The 21,710-nt window shown below is 41.9% G+C and overlaps 1 protein-coding gene across 2 annotated transcripts in view; it reads right to left on the reverse strand.

Moving 5' to 3' along the window:
- Nucleotides 1-2,940: 2,940 nt before the first annotated feature.
- The window catches only part of spon1a (spondin 1a), a 127,983-nt gene continuing 109,213 nt past the window's right edge, over nt 2,941-21,710 (reverse strand). For both annotated transcript variants that reach the window (XM_037096425.1, XM_037096424.1), the window contains 9 exons: nt 15,985-16,186; nt 13,336-13,476; nt 12,182-12,257; nt 11,879-12,061; nt 6,062-6,232; nt 5,799-5,966; nt 5,326-5,490; nt 3,944-4,210; nt 2,941-3,850 (listed from right to left, as the gene is read on the reverse strand). In XM_037096425.1, the coding sequence (XP_036952320.1) occupies nt 3,687-3,850; nt 3,944-4,210; nt 5,326-5,490; nt 5,799-5,966; nt 6,062-6,232; nt 11,879-12,061; nt 12,182-12,257; nt 13,336-13,476; nt 15,985-16,186 (1,537 nt within the window). In that variant the 3' untranslated portion in view covers nt 2,941-3,686. The remainder of the gene's footprint in view (nt 3,851-3,943; nt 4,211-5,325; nt 5,491-5,798; nt 5,967-6,061; nt 6,233-11,878; nt 12,062-12,181; nt 12,258-13,335; nt 13,477-15,984; nt 16,187-21,710) is intronic.

Genomic DNA, 21,710 nt, shown 5'->3' on the forward strand with positions numbered 1-21,710 from the left:
AGGTGCACCCAATAAACTGTCAAATAAGCATAAAGTATTCGCAAACAAGGCACATCAACACTAAAGGCATGTCGGATATTTCTTCAGCGGTCTACAAGTCGGTGTGTTTCTGTTGTGACAGAGTTGGCCTCAACGTCCTTTTACTCTTCAGAGGGGCTTTGCGGGCCTCAGGTTTCTCATTGCTAATCTGACAGGATTAGTTTTATTAAAGACAAATATTCTGAAGCCACAAGATTCATGATAATGTGATCATAATAAAATGTGTTAGAAATGGCTCAGGATAGATTAGTGTGTGAGTAGTTTGTAGTTTTTTTTTCCAGCCATGCTTGTGGCTTGAGGGATGGCACAGTCAGCCTGTCAGCCAGTCAACTGACAAAAGAGAACTCTGGTGGTGCCCTGACTTTTTTGCTAGTGCCACTATTGAGTTTGAGTGCGTGTGTGTATGTGTATGGGGTTTTGAAGACTTACTGAATTACTGCCTTGACATTTTGTGTACTTTGTTTAATGTCAAAATACCACAAAACCAAAGAAATTCCAGCCCAGATGTAAAAACAAAATGTTGGTGGTTTGCGGTTCTGCAACCCACAAACACATTTTGACTTATGCGTGTCATACACACTGTGACATAGTGCTTTTACAGTCTACTGACCACTCAAAGCGCTTTACAACACCTGCCACATTCAGCCATTCCCACACACATTCATACACTGATGAACCTTGCATGGCACCTTTAACCGCTCATAAGGAGCAACATGAGATTTAGTATCTTGCTCAAGGACACTTCGACAGGCAGCTAGGGGGAGCCAGGATTCAAACCAGTGACCTTCTACCAGATGACCCACTCTACCCCCTGAGCTACAGCCATCATATCACGCTCAAATGTCATGTTTATGACCTGACTTTCCTAACATGATGGGGATGGGCATGGTGGTGGAGTTACAGCTGCCAAATTGGCTACCAGGCCAGTGACTGCCAACCGAGAGGGCTTTTCACCATTTATAAATGTGAAAACACTGGATATTTTTGACAAGGGTGTTTCAATTTTTGTAAGCAACAATAACATAAGACTAAAGTAAGGTTAAAGAAACGTGAAGGTGCAACAGAAAGAAATGTGAAATTATGACGTCACGTATCTGTGGTTTGCAGAAACATACACTTCCAACATTTTTGCTAGTGATTGAGTTGTGAAATTCCCATCAGCCTTTCTGTACTTTGCTTTTAGTACTAATCAGCAGGTGCTTACATGGAAAGACTGTAGACTCATTAAAAATTCAACATGTTTCCATCGTCGGTGTGAGCATGCTAACTTAAAGCTAAGTGTTAACAGTGTTTCTTCTCATTGCTGTTTAGGCTAATGTGACATTTAAAACCTAGTATTTTATCTTGAAGGTGTAATTTTTGGTAGGCAATTTACACATCCTCATTATCCAATGTCTACACAGATGGTCACATTTTAACAAAGTGATAACTGAAGGAATGTCTTTTCTGGTAGGATGTGGTAGACACTGTTGTCTTCAATGATCGTATCCGTTTTTGTGGCTGTAAGGCAAGGGTTCGACCAAGATGCAATATCAGAAATGACTTAAAAACTAATATATCAGTCTAAGACTGATGATCCGTGTTCCAAGACTCTTACAGATCTCACACACATAAAACGGCTGTACACTGCTTCCACCACAGTGTTGTGCCCGAGGCATAAATAAGGACAGGCTGTTGCAGCAAAAACCTACAGCACATACATCTTAAAAATAAAAAATAAAAGCAGGCTAGTAGAAGAGGTTATTGCTGAACTTTGTGAAGCTAAAAGATGCTTCCTGCTGTAACTAAAGTGCTGGAAATGTCTCTATTCTCCACATCGCGGACCTAATTTTTCCTCACAGTTGTTGAATCCTCAGAAGCTCAGTGAGAAACAAGATAAATGAGAGAAAGGTTGAAGTGCTGAGTTTTTATGTCAGCAGTGTGGCCTGCCCCCAGAATATAAATATTCATCAATGTGTCCACAGACAGAGGAGACTCATTAGAATATCACAGAGATGTGGAAGGATCTACTGGCATGAATGCATCTTTGAGTTGATTTCCAGAGTCTGATCTTAGAACTGCAGCCTGGCTTGCACAACCACAAGCCTGCACTGCACTCGACTGGTTGAGGTCTTTAGGGGCTTCCAACCAGATTCTCCATTAAGATAAACAAACACATTTCTTTTTTTCTTTTACTTTTTTTTTTTAACCCATGCACCCTCTTATTACGTAGTCTCTGCAGCAATTTCTGTTTCTACAGCTTAATAACGGCGGTAATAATTCCCCTTCCATGTTTTCCGAGCGCTTGTGAAGTGTGTAGGCTTCCCCCATGTGTGATTGGGTTGGCATGGAAACAGCAGTGGCATTGTGATGTGTGCGTATTGAATTTTTCACCCCTGTTCCCAGAGTTCCACGGTGAGGAAAGCCTGACGCCATCCCCTCCCCCCACCAATTACACCAGAGAGTAAGGCGTTGGGAGGGGGGGGCGATTCTTTCAAGATTTCAGCTTCGGTCCAACCTCCATGTTACGTTAAAGTGAGGGTGCATCTGCTATGAGCAGCGAATGACCTTTGAATCCTCATCAATTTCGGTCAAGAAGGCCATTAATGTCAAATTATTTTCCCATGCCATTTCCCTTCACTATAAGTTAGTCAGTTTGCTACTTTATGAATTACTGTGCTGTATATTTTCAGATTCAGGCAGGTTTCAAATAGTACATGTTTACCAAAATTTAATTTTCAATTACATGATTTAAATACCTGTAACTGTAATTTTGATTTTGGTTTTCAGCATACAGCACAGCGTGCCACTGGAACAAGCCTCACAAATGGCCAGTTAAGGCAAAGGGGGTTTTTTAGCGGGTTATCGCCATCTAGTGGAAGCAGAAGTGTACACCAAATGAAAAGACAAACCGCGGCGACAAGTTGTCACATTTACTTTTATTGTAAAGGTGATATTATTCCAAAATATTAATATGTTAGAGGAACAGAGATAAAGAAAAAGGAAGGGGGGAAGAGCTCTAAAAAACATCTACACAAGACTTTGGTAAGAATCTTGGGACACATTCTTATCAAAAAATTCCACAGCAAAAAAATAACAAAATCTTCTAACAATGCTCAAAATCATAGAGATCTCCATCGTGGTGCATCTACATGTACAACAATATAGCTGGGTAAAAAGTCAACTGGGCTTTTTGTGTCCTAGAAACAACTGAACAATTGAAGGCATATAAAACACTGGAATGGCTGGGCACCTGTGCTTTAAAAGTCTGGAATATACTGTACTACTGAAGGATACCACAAGATATAACAGTTCTTTATTTTCATTATTAATTCAATTTATAGTTCATAATTATAATTTTTCAAGATATATTATACCACAACAAGTTTACAGTAACCTTGCAAAAGAGCCATACCTTCATCAGAGCTAGTTGGAGAGCACAGAGGAATCGGCCAAGTTTAAATCCAGAGTTTTCCAGTGAGATCTTCAGCGTAACTGACCCGAGCTCTGGATTTAACCCACACAGATTCGAGTATGTGCTGCTTCAGCCATAAACGGAGTGCATTGGATCATTGTGCAACAGTGTGCCATGCCCTGTCCCCTCCCCAGCCCCGCTGTCATCCCTCCCTCCCTTTCCGCACCAACCCCCAGTTCCCCTCAACTCCCTCCTAGCAGGGGTGCACGTTACACGCCCTTATCTCCTTCCTGTCCTTGCAGCTGGACAGCTGGGCAGTCTTAAACCTCTGCTTCACTGTCATGAGCCGCTCTTGAATACCTCCTCCGCACAGCTTGGTACAGTCTGTCCAACTCGACCACGGTCTCATTTTACACCCTAAAAGATAGAAATCAGGAAAAAGTGATGAGAGAGACAGTGATTATAGCATGCGATGATGTAGTTCTGAAGGTGAAGAGGGCGAAGGCCAACCTGGATGCTCGGAGGTGACGTCGACTCTGCTTGTTTTGCTCCTCCTCTTTTCACGCTGCTCCTTGCGTCGTTTCTTCTCGTCGCTGTTGGCTTGTCCTCGATTGCACTTCCTGATCTTGCATTTCTTCCTCTGGATGGTTTCGGTGCACGAGTCACCTCCGAACTGAGGCTCTAGCTTCACCATGCGCGTCCGGATTGTGTGACCCTTCCCACAGGACTTATTGCACTCTGACCATTCAGTCCACTCAGACATGACGCAGTCTATGGCTGAAGAGACAGAATTGGACAGAGAGAAAGGGGCTTTAGAGGAAGTTGTGATGAAGAGAGGGGGCAACTGTGGGTCATGGATTATATATGAATCCACGTCCAGGGAATGTACTGTGTCTTATCTTAAATTATACAGTGGCACCACAGAGAATAGTTTTCTGGTTAGCCACAGGGTGTGATTTGTTTTCTCATAACCAAATGCGTATGATGTAGCATCCTCACAACTGCTGTAAACTAATAAGCCCTGACATGAATAAAACATAGTATTAGCAACTCAAAGTCCTAAAACAACAACATAGATTTATACATAAATTACAATCCCTATGGGGGACACAAATCATGAGAAATTGTGTTTTCTCCTGAAAGCTTCTCACTTTGGCAATAGCTTCTCTCACTTCTTGGTGAAGTCAAGTTATCTTTTATATCAAGATAGTGGGTGAAGGATGCAACATATTTCTGTTAAAAGGGCATAATTCTTCATTATTAGTAGAATATCTGTCAAATCATTTAACAGTGATTAAAAGTACATCAGTCAAATCAAACATATATTTTGAAGTAGGGGACCAGGGGAGTGTTTCACAGCACTAGCACAGGAGTTTTTGACCAGTACGAGCTGCGTTGGGGCAGGTTAACTCTAGCAGATATCTCACTTTTATTTCTTGACACTCTGTTGACCATTTTAGCAACATTTTCACCTGACATGGCACCTTTTGGGTAATCAACCTCCTCTGATGCCACACTCAGGGTGGGAAACTAGGATAGTCTTATGCTGATGTTTTCTAGGTTGCACGTCGTATACATCTGGTTTTGTTATCATTTCACCTCTTCCTGGTTGATTAGCAACTAAGAAGATGACGGATAGGAAAAATCTGGAGGGACATTGGGCTGTATTTCAGGGTGAAACAACATATTTGTCAACCTCTTCCCTTTCCGTTAGAGAACAGCTCATGTTAGCATGCACAGGTAAACAGAAGCACTCCTATATTCTCTGTGCTTTGTATGCACTATGTGGCTGCATTTAAGTACCAGGTTGCATAACAAAAGAAATTATCCTTACATTTACATAAATTACACATGGATATGTGGGTGTGTAAACAGAGATGTTTATTACTTACGACACTCCGGCAGCATGCACTTCTCCACCTGTTCCAACTCCTCTGTGCAGTCTCCCAGCTCCACAGGGGAGGTGAGCTTGCGCTGTCGTGTCCTCAAACCCTTCCCGCAGGTCACGCTGCAGTCGCTCCAGTCAGACCACGGGGTCAGCATGCAGGGGATTGTATCTATACAAAACAGTCATGCAGTACAACATCCAGAATTAATGTACATGAAAAATATTTTCACTGCAACTGATCAAATCACATTTTTCAATACAAAGAATAAGAACTAGTAGCAGGAAAACAGCAACGGGCGATTCGTTTCATATCAGTGACAATCCTAATGTATTGTCACATCAGAGCTACTTCCATGGATTTGCAATTGGGTAACCAAGCCCCTTATGCCCTGCAATTTAATGAGACCATTTTTTCTCCAGATTTGAAGTGTAGGAGGTGTCGGGAAAGTTGTGCTCTTGAAAAACGCAGCTACTCACGGCATTCTGGCATCATGCACTTCTCCACTTCTAGCACCTCTGCCCCGCAAATGGAGCCATCTGTAGGAGGCATCTTCACCAAGCGCTCTCTCCTCTTCATGCCAAGACCGCAAGTGGCACTGCAGACGTCCCATTCCCCCCACTCTGTAACCAGGCAACTGCTGGGAGCTTAGGGCAAGAGGGAAAGACAAAGATATCATAAACCACGATGCTGCTTACATTAAATTCCTAATATGATTTTAAAAGGAGGAGGGAAAACTCACAACACTCCTCATTGACCACACATGTTTCCGTCTCCTCTGTGGGCAGGGTGCAGACCGAGCCATCATCGGGAAACTGCTTCACATAACGCTCCCGGGACCGTGAGCCCATCCCGCAGGACACGCTACATGGAGACCAGGTGATCCACTCTGACAGCATACAGGTGGAGGCATCTGAAGAGTCAGAGAGCAAAGAAGTTGAGGTCAGAAAGCCTGAAGAGAGGTCAGGGCTTGTTGCTAACTGACAGAATATGTTAAACTCAAAATGATGTGAATTTATAGCTCAGTTGTCTGGGAGAAGAACAACACAACTAGAGAAAACTGCTGCATCTGAATGTCTGCGATCTTCTGATCACTAGCCAACCTGGTCTACCTGCTGAGCTACATCCTACAGCCATTCACTTGTAGTAAATGCAGGACTCTTACTTGTAGAGCAGTATTTTCCAAAGCGTGGAAGTGAAGCAACTCAATACTACTTCCACCACTGTCTAACTTCATTATGTTATTTAAATTACTTTGCAGGACAGAACGGGCTCTTACCTAAATGTGTGTGATGTGGGTCTGAACTTTGTAGTTGCACATAAAGAATGTAACTAAAACAACAAACAGTCATTTCTAAACATTTAAAAATGACCACTTCTACCCAAGATACAGAGAAGCTTATTCATGGTTTAATTACAAGTAGGTTAGATTACTGCAGTGCATTAATGTCAGGTGTCTGCAAAATCTCTAAAAATCGAGTTTGTATAAAATGCTGCCGGCAGTGTAAGTGGGCCAAAGTCCATGCACTGTCTGTCTTCCAGTTAGTTTGAGGATAGATCCTCTTACTTGTCTATAAATCTATTCACTGACTTGCCCCCAGAGTATAAGGTTTATCCATATGCTTAAAGTCCCAGATGGAGCCATCAGATCTTTCTCTCTACTGCTCACTGCACCCAAACAGCGAGAGGCATAAAAAGACCTACAGGGAAGCTGCCTCTGGGAACAGTCTCCCTTTGGATCTAAGGACAGAAAGTCAGACTTCTAAGTGACTGCATCCCCCCCCCCCCCAAAAAAAGAAAAGAAATAAACCTCAACATGCAACAACACTGACATTCCCCTGCCTTCATTATAAATCATTTGAGCCAAATATTAATTGTCCTTGATGGCATATAGAAAGTTCTCCCCCCCTCCCCTTCTCCCCGTTTTCTTTCATGTCAACATACATTCATAGCCATTAGTTGTCAAACCAACAGGAAGGAGAGACAGTACTAGACCTTGGGGATCATGTTGCCTCGTTTCTTTATTTGTGGTCCAACCGGCAAGAATAATCGGAAGTTTATATTCCAGTTTAACCAAGGAGATGGGTGAAAACTATTTCTCTATTTCACAAAAGTTTTAGTGACGTGGTTACATCAGACTCAACATATGCAGAGATGAAAGATAAACTAGCAATGCATGAACCAGCTTATCTAACTAATAGCCATGGCTCAGTGATTCGTCACTTTATGATGACCCAGGGGTCCAAATGACAGATTTTCAGGCTATAACACAGTCAGCCATAAAATCGATTTCTTGAGGCAAACTATGCTTTTCAATCTATTATAAATGAATCAGAAAAAGACAGCAAACAGACACCTTTTATAATCTCACAGTAAACCATGTTGTACACATTACACACACCTCATGTCTGCATCTGTGCAGAACGTACACACTGACAAGATAAACACTTTTGATGGATATCATATAAACGTTATTATGTGCTCCTTCTGTCACCACAGATGACCATCTCCTGCAATGAAAAGTTATATACAAATAGAAAGTAGAATTAAAAAATAATATAAAGATAAATGGGACATGGGACAAAATGACTAAAAAAAACAAGCAATGACTAATTTGAATCTCATAATTCTGATGAGCTTGGGTATGGTGATTAAGTGGCAGAAGGTAAATATTAAGACTGTGACATCTGTTTTATTGTATTGATTCTGTGCTCTGGTTATATGGATTTGAAGGGAAACAGTGATTGTGAGGTTAAAAATGCCAACTTCTCAGCTTCGTTTTTTCCCCATTTAATGAACACTGTAGAAATGATTGCCCTTCCTAGACACAGATTCTGCAAGAGGTTATTTTGGTCCCATTTAATATGTGTAGGCAGCCAGCCAGGCTAGGATGCCAGTGTGCGTGTGTTATGGGCACAAACAGGAGGAAGCAGGAGTTAATATCTCAGCACATTTAATTGGAGTAATCTGTGAGGCTGGATCCATGGCCAATGTAATTTTTGGCTGACTCAAACAGTTTTACAATGTTTATTTTGCTGCCTATTTTGCTTCTTCTAGTATTTTCTGTACTTTTAATTTGCCAGATTTGATTAAGCTGCAGCGCTGAAATGTTTTGATCTTCTTTGCCCGATGAAGCACTTTGTGACTTAGTTATAAAAAGCTGCTATATAAATAAACTTTTGCCATATTAGTGTAAGTGAGGACCTTAATATTTCTGCTGTAATCGCCATTTGAAGTGTGAAACAAAGCACAAATAATGACCTTCTAAAAGAAAAATCTGTGTGCCATCAACAGGCAAATCCAACCGATGGAAATGGGCACAGAGTTTACTACAAATAAAAACTACATATTTTTGCTCTTTCATGTAGTGCTTTTTATGCATCTAGATTATTTTTGTGTTAGTTTGCGAGTTTTGGAGGTATCGACCATAGAGATTTCTGCCTTTTCTTGAATGTAAAGGAACCATATGGCACATGTAAAAAAAACAAACAAAAAAAAAACGTAACACCAATGTCTCTTTCCAGAAATCATGGCCTGGTTACTCAAGATAATCCAGAGACCTTATTGTGAGCAGTTGGGAATGTAGGAATTTCTTTCTTTCCGTATCACTGCACAAAATATGCAACTTCTCATGGCCAAGAGATTAGCTAACTAGCTAGCTAGGGTCAGTGTTTTGGTCAGCTAGCTACCCTCGCTAACATTATAGCTATGCAAAGTAGGATGCAATTAATGTTCACATGGCTGGCTTAATGTTGGCTGTGAATAAAGGCGACGGCTCCTCCAGATACAGCAAAGCTCCCTGGTATTACTTCCCGACCAGCTTAACACGTTAAAGGGGGTTCACCCTGAAGGTAAACATAAACTTCCGTCCTGGAGAAAACCATCTTCCCTGTGCTTCCCGCCCATGGTCTGGGAGCCAAACAGGAATGGTGTAACACCATGCATGGTTTGACTGGCTGTAGCTAATAGCTGCTGGCTTAGCTAGTAGCTAAGTTGGAGGGGGTTGACTTGCAGCATTTCAGCACGTCTTTTTTTCCCGCTTGGCAAGCCGACCAGATGTGACATGGGGGCGTGGCAGCATTGACGATTCCATTTTTTAATTCGATGTTGAGATTGTGACTTAATTTTGGTTGATTTCGATTTAAAATCAAAATCGTGACACTCTTATTCATTAGTCATTCACTTAGACCGGACAGTTAAAAACAAAGAGGGACAGACTGATCTACTGACTGATGTAAAATGACTGTAGGGAGACAAAAATACATATATACCATGTTTATGGCACATTTCCTTGAATATGGAAGGTTTTTGGGCTGTGTGACCCTTTACTTATTGCCAGGAGACCAGTTTGCCTTCTTTCTTTCTTTTTTCTTCACCATAAACCAGCAGAAAAACAGGGAACAGTAGAAAGCAGCAGATCATATACCTCATCAGAATACATCCAGAAGAAGTTAAAACTTATATCAAAAAGTCTGATGACTTTTTGATATGATGGCTGATGACGGAAGTCGCAAAGGAGTGAGACTTTGCACATTTTCTCAACTCTGTTAAGAGTTGCACGTGACCAGTACCGATCAGGTAACCGACAGGCATGGAAGCCACTAGCAGCAGGAGCTTCTCTAATATATATATATATATATATATATATATATATATATATATATATATATATATATATACACTATATTACCAAAAGTATTCGCTCACCTGCCTTTACTCATTCTATGAACTGAAGTGCCATCCCATTCCTAACTCATAGAATTCAATATGATGTCGGTCCACCTTTTGCAGCTATTACAGCTTCAACTCTTCTGGGAAGACTGTCCACAAGGTTGAGGAGAGTGTTTATAGGAATTTTTGACCATTCTTCCAAAAGCGCATTGGTGAGGTCACACACTGATGTTGGTCGAGAAGGCCTGGCTCTCAGTCTCCGCTCTAATTCATCCCAAAGGTGTTCTATCGGGTTCAGGTCAGGACTCTGTGCAGGCCAGTCAAGTTCATCCACACCAGACTCTGTCATCCACGTCTTTATGGACCTTGCTTTGTGCACTGGTGCACAGTCATGTTGGAAGAGGAAGGGGCCCGCTCCAAACTGTTCCCACAAGGTTGGGAGCATGGAATTGTCCAAAATGTTTTGGTATCCTGAAGCATTCAATGTTCCTTTCACTGGAACTAAGGGGCCAAGCCCAGCTCCTGAAAAACAACCCCATACCATAATTCCTCCTCCACCAAATTTCACAGTTGGCACAATGCAATCTGAAATGTACCGTTCTCCTGGCAACCTCCAAACCCAGACTCGTCCATCAGATTGCCAGATGGAAAAGCGTGATTCATCACTCCAGAGAACGCGTCTCCACTGCTCTAGAGGCCAGTGACGGCGTGCTTTACACCATTGCATCCGACGCCTTGCATTGCACTTGGTGATGTGTGGCTTGGCTGCAGCTGCTCGGCCATGGAAACCCATTCCATGAAGCTCTCTGCGTACTGTACTTGGGCTAATCTGAAGGTCACATGAAGTTTGTAGCTCTCTAGCAATTGACTGTGCAGAAAGTCGGCGACCTCTTTGCACTATGCGCTTCAGCATCCGCTGACCCCTCTCCGTCACTTTACGTGGCCTACCACTTCGTGGCTGAGTTGCTGTTGTTCCCAAACGCTTCCATTTTGTTATAATAGAGCTGACAGTTGACTGTGGAATATTTAGGAGCGAGGAAATTTCACGACTGGATTTGTTGCACAAGTGGCATCCTATGACAGTTCCACGCTGGAATTCACTGAGCTCCTGAGAGCGGCCCATTCTTTCACAAATGTCTTGTTTCACAGTCTGCATGCCTGAGTGCTTGAATTTATACACCTGGGGCCAGGCCAAGTGATTAGAACACCTGATTCTGATCATTTGAATGGGTGAGCGAATACTTTTGGTAATATAGTGTATATTATGTTTTTTTACCTCAGTCGCAACCTGTCTTCCAAACTCACAACCAATTCAATGGTGTTGAAGAGCTGCTAGAACAGAAACAGTCACACCAGGTGTCTACGCAGTACATCGTAACTTCTGCAGAGTAATTCGAGACAGGAGTATAAGCCGAACAGCCACATTTTAGTTGATGTTGGTGGGTTTTTTGTCCAGTGGGAAAAAGCGCAACCAAGAAAGAAGATGATATAAGTAAAGGGAAATAAACATGGAACAACCAGCAGACCTTGTTTCTTGGGTGAATTACTCTTGAAATCTTACAAAATAAATGTGATGACCTCGCGCAATTTACCTTGACTTACTGTAAAATTTAAAAGCCTGCCTTATAAACAAAGCGCTCTTGTTGCCTCTGCTCACACTTAATTGCTGCTGTACAAAGGTACTCTGGGCATTAGCGATGGCCTACAGCAATAAAGGCTTTTTTATAAACATGCACTCGCTTCTTAAGAGTGTCAAAACATTGATGGAAGCAATAACCCTAAAATTTCTATTTCCAATGTTCCATTTTTTTCATTATGGACTTTTCATTATTTTTTGTTTTCCTCGCAGTCACAGTAAGCTCCAGTCTTTTTCGAAAAAGACACTCACCCTCATCGCTACATCCAGGCCCCATGCAGGGTTCAAAGTCCTGGGTGTGTGGGCAAGGCACACTGAGGTCCAACTGGGCCTTCAGCATCCTCTGCCTCATCCGCTTGCCCTTTTCACAAGTGGCCGAGCTGCAGGCTGACCATGGAGACCAGTTGGAGTAGATGCAGGTCTCAGGAGTATCATCTGCAGGATGGAGAGTGGAGTATAGGGATGTTATACAGCCTACCACTGTTTACTATGCTTTTAATCTTGTGAAGGAGTGAAGGAGAGAGATAGAGAGAGAAACTAGAGCAGGGTCCCGACCTTCCTCTTTCTCCTCCTGGGCGATATCAGCTACAATGTCATCCACGTTGTCTGGCACAATGTTGCACTGTTCCCCCTGCGGACGCACAGACACACAGTAGCGTTGAGACACACTCTGTATGGGCTCTGTTGCTCAGCTCCCTCAACACATTCTCCTCACTGTAGGATCCAGAATGAACGTACATTCATTCAGAGAGTGTAAACCGGGTGCGTGTGTGCGTTGTTTGTATAAGTAAATTATGAAAAATGGGTTGTGGCAAATGAACGAAGCTACAGCAAAATCCCAACAGCTGCCTCTAGATGCCACTGAAGGACTGCTAACCTTTTTATCCCTCTCCTGGTTTGCAGCCAGAGGTGCCAGAGAGTGTTTCACCACCCATCAAAGTATAATAAGAGAGAGGCAGTATTTTATAGAGAGTGAATTTTAGTACCCGCTGCCATAAAAACTTAGACTTTTTTGCAATGCCTTTTGTGGCGTTATTGGCTGATGTTCTTTTTGGAGTTGCGTCACAACACTTGAGGTATTATGTCATTTATTATTCTGGATATAAAGTGTGATTACTTGTCACTGGCGGTCGACTGCTCATCACTTACTACTGTACCACTACTGATAACTGACATTTGACGACATAAATCCTATTTTGCAGAGCCTACATTTCATTTTTGCTCAATTTGGAAAGTAGCGGACTTGTTGAAATCTGTCCCAAGAATTTTTTTCTCACTTTGTGAAACACAACTCCCACCTCGCACACCACAAATACAGGAAATACAAGACTGACCGTATCATTGTACCTGCTGAGCACCAGTAAAGAAAAAGGTAATGTCTCTCTCCCCTTCTTCTGAGTCTCTACTTTTCAAGCTTTGATACTTCAAAATGATAACATTTATTAAGCCAGTTGAATTTTTACGTCAAGCTGTAGTGTACATATATACTTTGAGAGAAGTGTAGGTGTGAAGAGAAGGTGCGAAGCTGAGCTGGAAGAACACAATAAAATTACAAAAATTTCAAAATACAAATTAAAAAAAGTGTAATCACACCAACAGAACAAAACGTCCCGGACAAGGATCATTTTTTGCTTGTTGTGATGCTTTATGCAAATGCATTCATTATGATCATTATCCCTGAAAAGCTACAAAGAACAGTAAAAACAGACCTTTCTGGCAATGCGTTCCACCACCACCCTTGCCACAGGAGTGATGGCGCCCCCCTCAGGGTCATAGAAAGGGCTCTGTGGATGATCCAGACTGGTCAGGGGACGGATCTTTTCCTGGGGCACACTGGGCTTGTTGGGAGACTAGAATAAGGACACAGAAAGACAAAAAAAAGAGCAAAGCTGTGGATCTTTGGGATTTCAAAAATAACACACTGTCAGGATTTGCTTGAAAAATACTGTTGTGCAAGTACAATGAGCACAAAGTCAGTCAAAGTCACACGCAGCACGAGTCACACAGAGGACAGATCGCAGAGCTGAAGTGCAGCTGTGGAGGAGCGCTGTAGTTTATATGGGAGATGCTCTTATTAGTCAACAGTAAAAGGTCTGCCAGCGTGGGGTCGATAGAAGAATCCCCGCCAGAGGCTGTCTGGACGCTGAAGACCAGCTCATCCTTCACTCCCCGCTGAGGCCGCCCATAAAAAACACAGGGAAATAGCACAACTGTTTTTGTTAGTGTGAGAGAGGGAGAGACTGTGAGATGGGGGAAGGGTAATGAGTGGCCACTAATTAGAAGACACAGTAAAAGTAAAGGCACAAAGGATGGATCTCATTATTCTGTTACAGTCCTGCGCCTTTAACAAACTGGGAGCCAAAGTCCCACCCTGAGTCCAGAATAGCCTCTGTTCCTCCGCTGCACCCTGTATTTTTGGACAGAGGGTTCCTTTCATTGATCTCTCTAAGAACCTCAAACATGATACTCATGATCTGTACAGAGAGTACCGTTTGTGAAAGTTGTCATTTAAACAGATAAAGAAAAACCTGTATTTTGTGGATGTTTAACACAAACGTTTTAGAGGTAGCAACAAAGCACAACAATGTGGGTGAGTCTCTTCATTTTACGTTATGTTTGTTTCGCAGATGCTGTTACCCAAAGTGACTTACGACCATGTGGACACGGCCCAGTGACTGCTTGACTCCAGCATCTACTGAAAACTCCAATGAATATGCTAAATTTGTTTGTCTTGTTGTTCTGATTTTTGTGCCAAAGTGCAGTTTGAACAGGTGAGTTTTTCAGCATCATGTGTGAGATTTTGATTCCTGTATACCAGGTGTAACGCGTAACTATCACTGGATCACTCTGATCCTGAAGGAAACTTATAAAACATGACGATTTTCAGATGTGTATCATATCTGTGTGGTCAAATTAGACATATAAATGAATCCGATAAGCATGATTTTTGAAGCCAATGCTGACAATTTGAGGCTGTTCATTTTTGGGTTTTACCATCTGTCCTGAGTGAGCCGATCACAAGTGGACAGCTTCGAGACCGTCAACTCAAACCTGGCATTAGATGCGTCTTGAAGATGCGCCGATCATCTTGCTGCTGTCACTTTAAGTACCATTGTCTCCTGCCTCTCGTTGGTTCATGATGCTGTCTTGCATGCGCCTTCTACCTTCCCATCACTGCCAAGCCTTTGCAGCTTCATCATTTCATCATTTCATCAGCCCATATGTCACTGAAGAGTCACCAGCCACCACCACCAGCATCTGGACACCATGGGGGGGATCTTTCTTGCCACTGCTGTTGCTCAGAGCAGATGCCCTTCGATCATAAAATTTCCCAGCAGAGTCTAGGCGCCGAAGACTTCTGACTCATTATCTTACATCATCTGCTGTAATAAATTTTTTTTTTGTATGCCATTTACCAAAGTAACAAGTAGACTGAATGCAGTCTCGGAGGTAGGAACTCAAATGTGTCCCTGACGCAACGTTCACAACTGTATTTAGGCCTGTCCACTTGTAATCAAGTAAGTGGGTCATATCAGCCAGTCCAACAATGACAACTAACTTCATGTTTTTTTTTTAGAAAGTCTCGTCCCGTACACCCCATACAGAATCTGTTCCCTCTACCACACCTCACAGCTTAAACTCCGGCTTTACACGATTCAAATTCGTGGTTCAGCGGGTTCCTCCGTGTGCTACGAGGGATCAGCCAGAGGTTTCACACATGTCATCATCGACAGTCTAATCTGTTAGTGCTGACTGGAGACAAGCAACAGGCAGCAGACAGCACCTCCGGGTGAGGGCGCCATGGGTGGGGGGTGAGACGTGCAAGGCTGTTAAAGGAGAATTGGACGGGTGATGACACTTGAATTGTTGCACGCTGGCAGTATGTGAAGAGGTGAAAAAGGGTGTGATTGCGACTGCGAGCAGAGGGGCTGACGAAGAAGAAGAGGTTGGTATAATGACAAGGTCAAAATGTGAGTGTGAAGGACGGACTCGGCTGGGGATGAAAGTGAGGAGGGAGGTTATCAGCGGGCAAAAGGCGGAGAGAATAACAGTTTGTAAAAAGGCTGTGATTGCGTTGGGGCTGCAGATTGTAACCTGAGATGAGTCACACCACTGCCTTTGTTCGCATTATTATAGTAATAGATGATTCATTCTTCCTCCAAGTTTTTAATTATATTCTTAAATGCTTTTTTGCTAAATATGTATCAGGTAAAGTATAAAAGTACATTTCAGGTGCATTTAATTATGATTAAAAAGGTTCCTTTTGGGATGCCGTCCAATTCCGACCTATAATCCCAACAGCACCAATATTACTACCTTACTAACACGAGGTTTAACACCAAAATGTTATTACTGACCTCGTATGTAACCCCACTGTCAGTGCCTGCATCCCATGGGATCAGGTCCTGGACTACCTTCTGGGCCCAACCACACTCCTTGGTACACAAGTCCTCAGCAGACAGACCCACATTCCAGTCCGGACTGGGCCCCAGCATGGTCAGGAAGGACATGATGTGGCGGGTCCGGTCCACTGAGAACTCAGCTGAGGGCGCGGCCCGCCTGCGGAGGAGGGTGAGACTGAGGAGTGAGTGGATCAAAGCAATTTGGAAAATGTGAGTAAGGGAAAATCAGATAAGGTAGAACTTTTTTAATCCTTGTACACATTTCTGCATAGTCAGAAATAAATACATACACAGCAGTAGATGATAAGTACGGAAGCCCGAGGGAGAAATGAGGATTTTTTTTTTCCCTCTGGTGATCCATTTTATAAGTCTAAGCTGATTTGTTTTCTTTTCAATTTGTATGACTTAGTAACTGATGAAAAAAAAGTTTCACCAGGATAATCTTGCTCAGCTTTTCATTCCTTTTTTTAAGGATAAAAAGCATTTTTTCATGTGTGAAACTAAGAAAGGAAAACTAAATGTGACAGTTTGGGCAGAATGATAAAAAACTTTTTTTTTTCTTTCCCTCCAGACAACCTTTTATTTCACTTGGTTTCACACATGAATTTCCTTTTTCACTCGTGATTTATTTTTCACCTGTTCTCACAGATGGAAAAATTAGAATGATAATTATTGCAAGCCCTTTTGTTTCCACCATATTTCAGGTCATAAACACAGGACACAAAAGAATTTAGATCAGACTCAAAAATTATCATTGCCAAAAATGTTCCTCAGTCGCCCGTCAGTTGATGATTGAACTTAGTGGATCATACTTTAGGCTCACAATGATCAAGTTCATTAACACAAATTATTGATATATTAAACAAGTTGTGAAAGTCCTGAAACATATATGTTAAAGTCAACAGAACATATACAGTATATGTCACAAACCAGAGTTGCTGGTGCACCTAAATAATTATTCACAAACACACTTTGATTTATAGAGTCTTTTCTATTCTGATTTTTGATGTTATAAAGTAGGGCGACAATTGCAGGCAGAGGTGCACAAAACACAGCAGTGTCATTTAATCAGGTTTGTAGCACGATCAACGAAAATATTCTTGCATTAGCCCTGATACCGATCTTCAGGATTCGCTTGCCTCGCTTTCTCCACACCACTGCACATCTTCTCGTTGGAACAAAAATATCAGACTGATAACTTTGTTATCATTCGGCAGCTACATGAGGCTCAGAAAGTGAACCTACGTCAGTTACTCAAAGAAGCCAAATTGTTGCACCTTAAAAAACACTTTTTAAAATGAAAACACAAACAAAGGAACATTGTGAAGTGGATGTGAAACAAGAGGAGAAGCTCGCCTGGAAGTGTTAAACTCCACACTCTGCACTTGCAGTGCCTTCAAATCATAGAGACTGGCATCTATTTATTTGACATATTCTAGACTTGCATTGCCAGGACACATTTATCTCCACACTGCACTTACTCTGTTCCAGCACAGGACACACACACACACACACCTCTGGCCATCTTTCTTGACCAATGATTGACAGTTAAACTAATTACAAGAATTTTCTCAGCCAATACAAGATTAATTAGGAGTGGGGAGATTCTTGCTGCAGCATTGACAATTAGCCAGGGATTCCTTTTCACCTGTCACCGTGCCCGTATAAATCCATTTGACTTCAGCCAACTCAGTCTTGCCCCTTTCGCACTCTGCTAATGATGGCCTCTGAGGATGTGAAATAGCCCGTATCCCCTGGGAACACACAACTTGACTCGACACTCCTGGGCCTCTGCTCAGTGAGCGCTGCACATCCGAGGTTTATCTTAGACAGCTACCTGGGCTCTACAAAAAGGCAAAGTGTAACTGACAGAGAGGAGAGACGGAGCGAGTCTGGGAGCAAATGAGAAACGGATTAAGCGCTGTAGATAACCCCAGTGAAATACTTTTATCACTCAAAACACTGTTTTCTGGTTTGTGAATGTGTGCATGCATGTTAGTAGGTGTTATGGTGTTTCCTGAATGGATATCAGGCCCTAATGATTCCCCAACACATCCATTTCCTTACATCTACCTGTGGAGGTGGCAAATCTATTGCAGTCCATAGCAACAGAAAAGATTTGATGATCACTTAGCCATGACAAAAAAGTGAGATAATGAGTCATATTCATCAGATAACTAGTTCAAATGATTAGAATTAGAAAAGTCAAAATTATAAGATACGGGTAAAAACTATGGTACAAAAGACACAATTATGAGCTCAAATGTTACATGATGACATAAAAGTCATAACTAAAAAATGGATATTATGAGACACAAAGTCATAATTATGAGATAAAATATTATGAGATAAAAGTTACAATTATGAGATCAATATCCCATTCATTCTTTAACTGGTGAAAAACGGGCTTTGATACAAATCAGGGTTTTCTGAGTGTAGAGTATACTGAGTTACTACTTGAATTTAGTCAACATGAAGTATCAAGTAAAGGCTGAGGTGAGGGAAACACATCTTCTTTTCTGTGCCCCAAAACTGTAACATCCATAAAATGGCCCAAAAAGGATTTTTTCATTTGTAAATATTTTGTTGAAAGCATTTATTGCTCTGCAGACAGGTTTCATAAAGCAGTGCTTCAAAGCTCAGGCTCATTATCAATAAATTATCAGCACCACAATAGTACAATTTATATGTTTCAAGTATGCACAAACACTTGGCTTGACTTGACTATACCACATAACACACACACACACACACACACACACACACACACACACACACAGAACCCATTCCAACAACCCCAAAAAGTAGTTCTCAGAGTGACAGAAATAAAGGCAGCTCATTAACAGCTGTAGTCCTGTCTTCAAAAGCTCCTTATTTCACACTGCTGACAACAAGCTTTTTTTTTTTTTTTTTTTTTAGCTGCTGATCAGATGTAACCCGTGGAACACCACCGTAGCTCTGTGGTTATTAACAAGACGCCTGACAAGAGAGAGTGGGAGTGAGGAGACAATAAGGAGCCAGCTGAACATCATGAAGGTGCTGCAGCTGCCACGGATGAAGCCGTTTTAATCCAGTTTAAAGTGGGAAAAGTGGCATACGGGTCAGAATAATGAAGAGAATTTTAGTGGGGAAATTAAAGGAGGAGGACACTGTCACGTATAACGTCACTTGGTACAGAGTGGGAGGATACGGCACAACAAAGAAAGTGGGAAGTAGTTTTTTTGTTTTGTCAGAATTTCCGCAAGGACCAAAACAATATAACTTATACGGTATTTTGACTTCATCTTCATCTTCATGGACAAAGAAACAAACTTCATCATCTGCCTCTCCAGAGGTGCGGAGCAATTATTTAGACAGCCATCATTACACACCATGCTTTCTGTCCAAATGAATACAGCTTGAAGGAGGCTGAGGCTGGGAGACCAAATTGCCCTGCACTTGAAGGATGCTCCTCCAACATATTACATTATATTTATATATATATATATATATATATATATATATATATATATATATATATATATATATATATATATATATATATATACACACACATGTGTTGTTTTTCACGTAGCCTTTTCAAGGTCATTTTATTCTTCTGAAAGACAAGCCTGGCTGTGAAATACACACCTAATGTCTTATCATAGGACAATAGAGCCACTTGGCCAGCAGAGGTGACGCCATGAAATGCTCTGTTAGTTAGCCTGCCAGTCAAACAGCATCTTGAGTATCATGCCCAAATAATACGCCTCCAGGCCTCCAGGCTGCACAAAGGTGAATATGTACACACGTCACTCAGATACGCTGGTCTGACAGTTACTTTCATACTCATATGTTGTACAGTGCATTACTTTGTGTCTCCCTTTAGAACACCCCTCTTGAAGGGAACTAAATCAACTAATCAACTTCCTTGAAGTGCAAAATCTGCAAAACAGGCTGTTGATAGTTTTGGGGGTGCGCATGTGAGCTCCTCTGTGACCTGTGGTTACCCAAAACACCTTTCTCCTTTCTTTTATTCAGTCAACTGGAAGGACCATCTTTGAAACAGAGGAGGTGGCCTACGACATTACGTATCACCCACCTACAATACAGCACTGAGTTCCCTCCTCAAACAGCTTAACAACCATTCACACCAGGGCTCGCATAGCCTTACCAACCCACATGACAGCCGGTTGGGTCAACAACCCACAAGTGGCCGTAATGACCCTGAGGCCTGTCCACATGTACCAAAACAAACATTTTTCCCTCTGTCTTCCTCAGCATCGTTTTAAGAATATTTGTGTCCAAACAGATCCACTGAAAAAACTCAAAATGCTGTAGTTAAAATTCCAGGCCTATAGGTGGCGCTTGAAATTCACCAAAAATGCTTGCACGCTGTATACAAACAAACAGTAGACGGAAAAACCGAACGCAGCAAGAAGAAGACGAAAATGGATAGTGCAAGGAAATCAGAATCATTTGTGTGGACCAAAAATGAAGTCGAACTGCTGCTGTGACTCACATTCGACGACAAGGCGAGTAAGTTGCAAGAAACAAGAACACATGCAGTAGTCCGTTGTTGTTATTGTTGTTGTTGTTGTTGTTGTTGTGAGACGTCGCAGGGTTCAGAGTTCGAATTCTAGAGGTCGAGGGGTGGGTCCATGTGGACAATCGGCCAAAACGATGCAAACGTGCATTGAAACTCAGAGTTCACACTTGTCCTTAACAACTCTGTAAGGACACTCCCACACAGAGTTTAAAATCCTGCAACTCCCCTCCAGTTAGTTAGAACTGAAGGAACCTCTTGGATGAGAGGTGAAGCGTCTACAAGAAAATGAAACAAGTGCAGTTGCCTACGATACAACCCTTAGAACCTTTCTTTGCATACTGGCACATCTCTTCAGGAGCTGTCTAGTGTACCTTATTTTCTGGGATATAAATTCACGCTGTATTCAAGTTTATTTGTTCCACTATTATGTTCTGGGTCTCAGGAGAGCCACTCTCACGGACACTCTGTTGTAATGTGTGATAATGGCTGGCACTTCAGCCTCATTCTTTTCTCATCTCCCACCTCTGATCTTACGCTACATCTCTGCTGCTTTGCCCTTTGTTCCAGCAATCATTTCTTTCTCTTTATAGGCAAATGAAATTGAAAGCTTGGGGTAAAAGGAGCCACTTCACTCGACAGAATGAAGGTGCAGTACACAAACGTTTTTCTTAACCACAAAGTTGACCTTAAAAAAGTATTACCTGCATATTTTAATACCAGTCTTTGCATTTTATTCTAAATGACTGCTGTTTTCTTTCTGTCTCTCATCCTTCACATATGTCAAAGCAACACATGTTGGAAGCATCCTTCAGCTGAAAACTGCCCTTTTTGTGTTAAATGACAGCAAAATCTACTATTTCTATACATACATATGAGTACAAGAGAAGGTGCCTTTTCATGCTATGCATGAAGTAAATACAGAAAATTAAATAAATAAATAACCCCAAGCTGCCCATACATGCATATTTACACTGTATTTCTGGAGCAATAACACAAAAACACATACACTCAACCGTGAAACATGCTGACATGAATATGCATTTATGCATTTTTTTATGCAGCAACAGTTTGTAAAGTTAATCACCTCTCCAAAGACTCTTTCAACTCTCTGTAGACTCCTTCAGTGGTCAGGACACCACCATGTAGTGATCGA

The sequence above is a fragment of the Acanthopagrus latus genome, chromosome 4, assembly GCF_904848185.1.
Source record: "Acanthopagrus latus isolate v.2019 chromosome 4, fAcaLat1.1, whole genome shotgun sequence".
Taxonomy (NCBI): Eukaryota; Metazoa; Chordata; class Actinopteri; order Spariformes; family Sparidae; genus Acanthopagrus; species Acanthopagrus latus.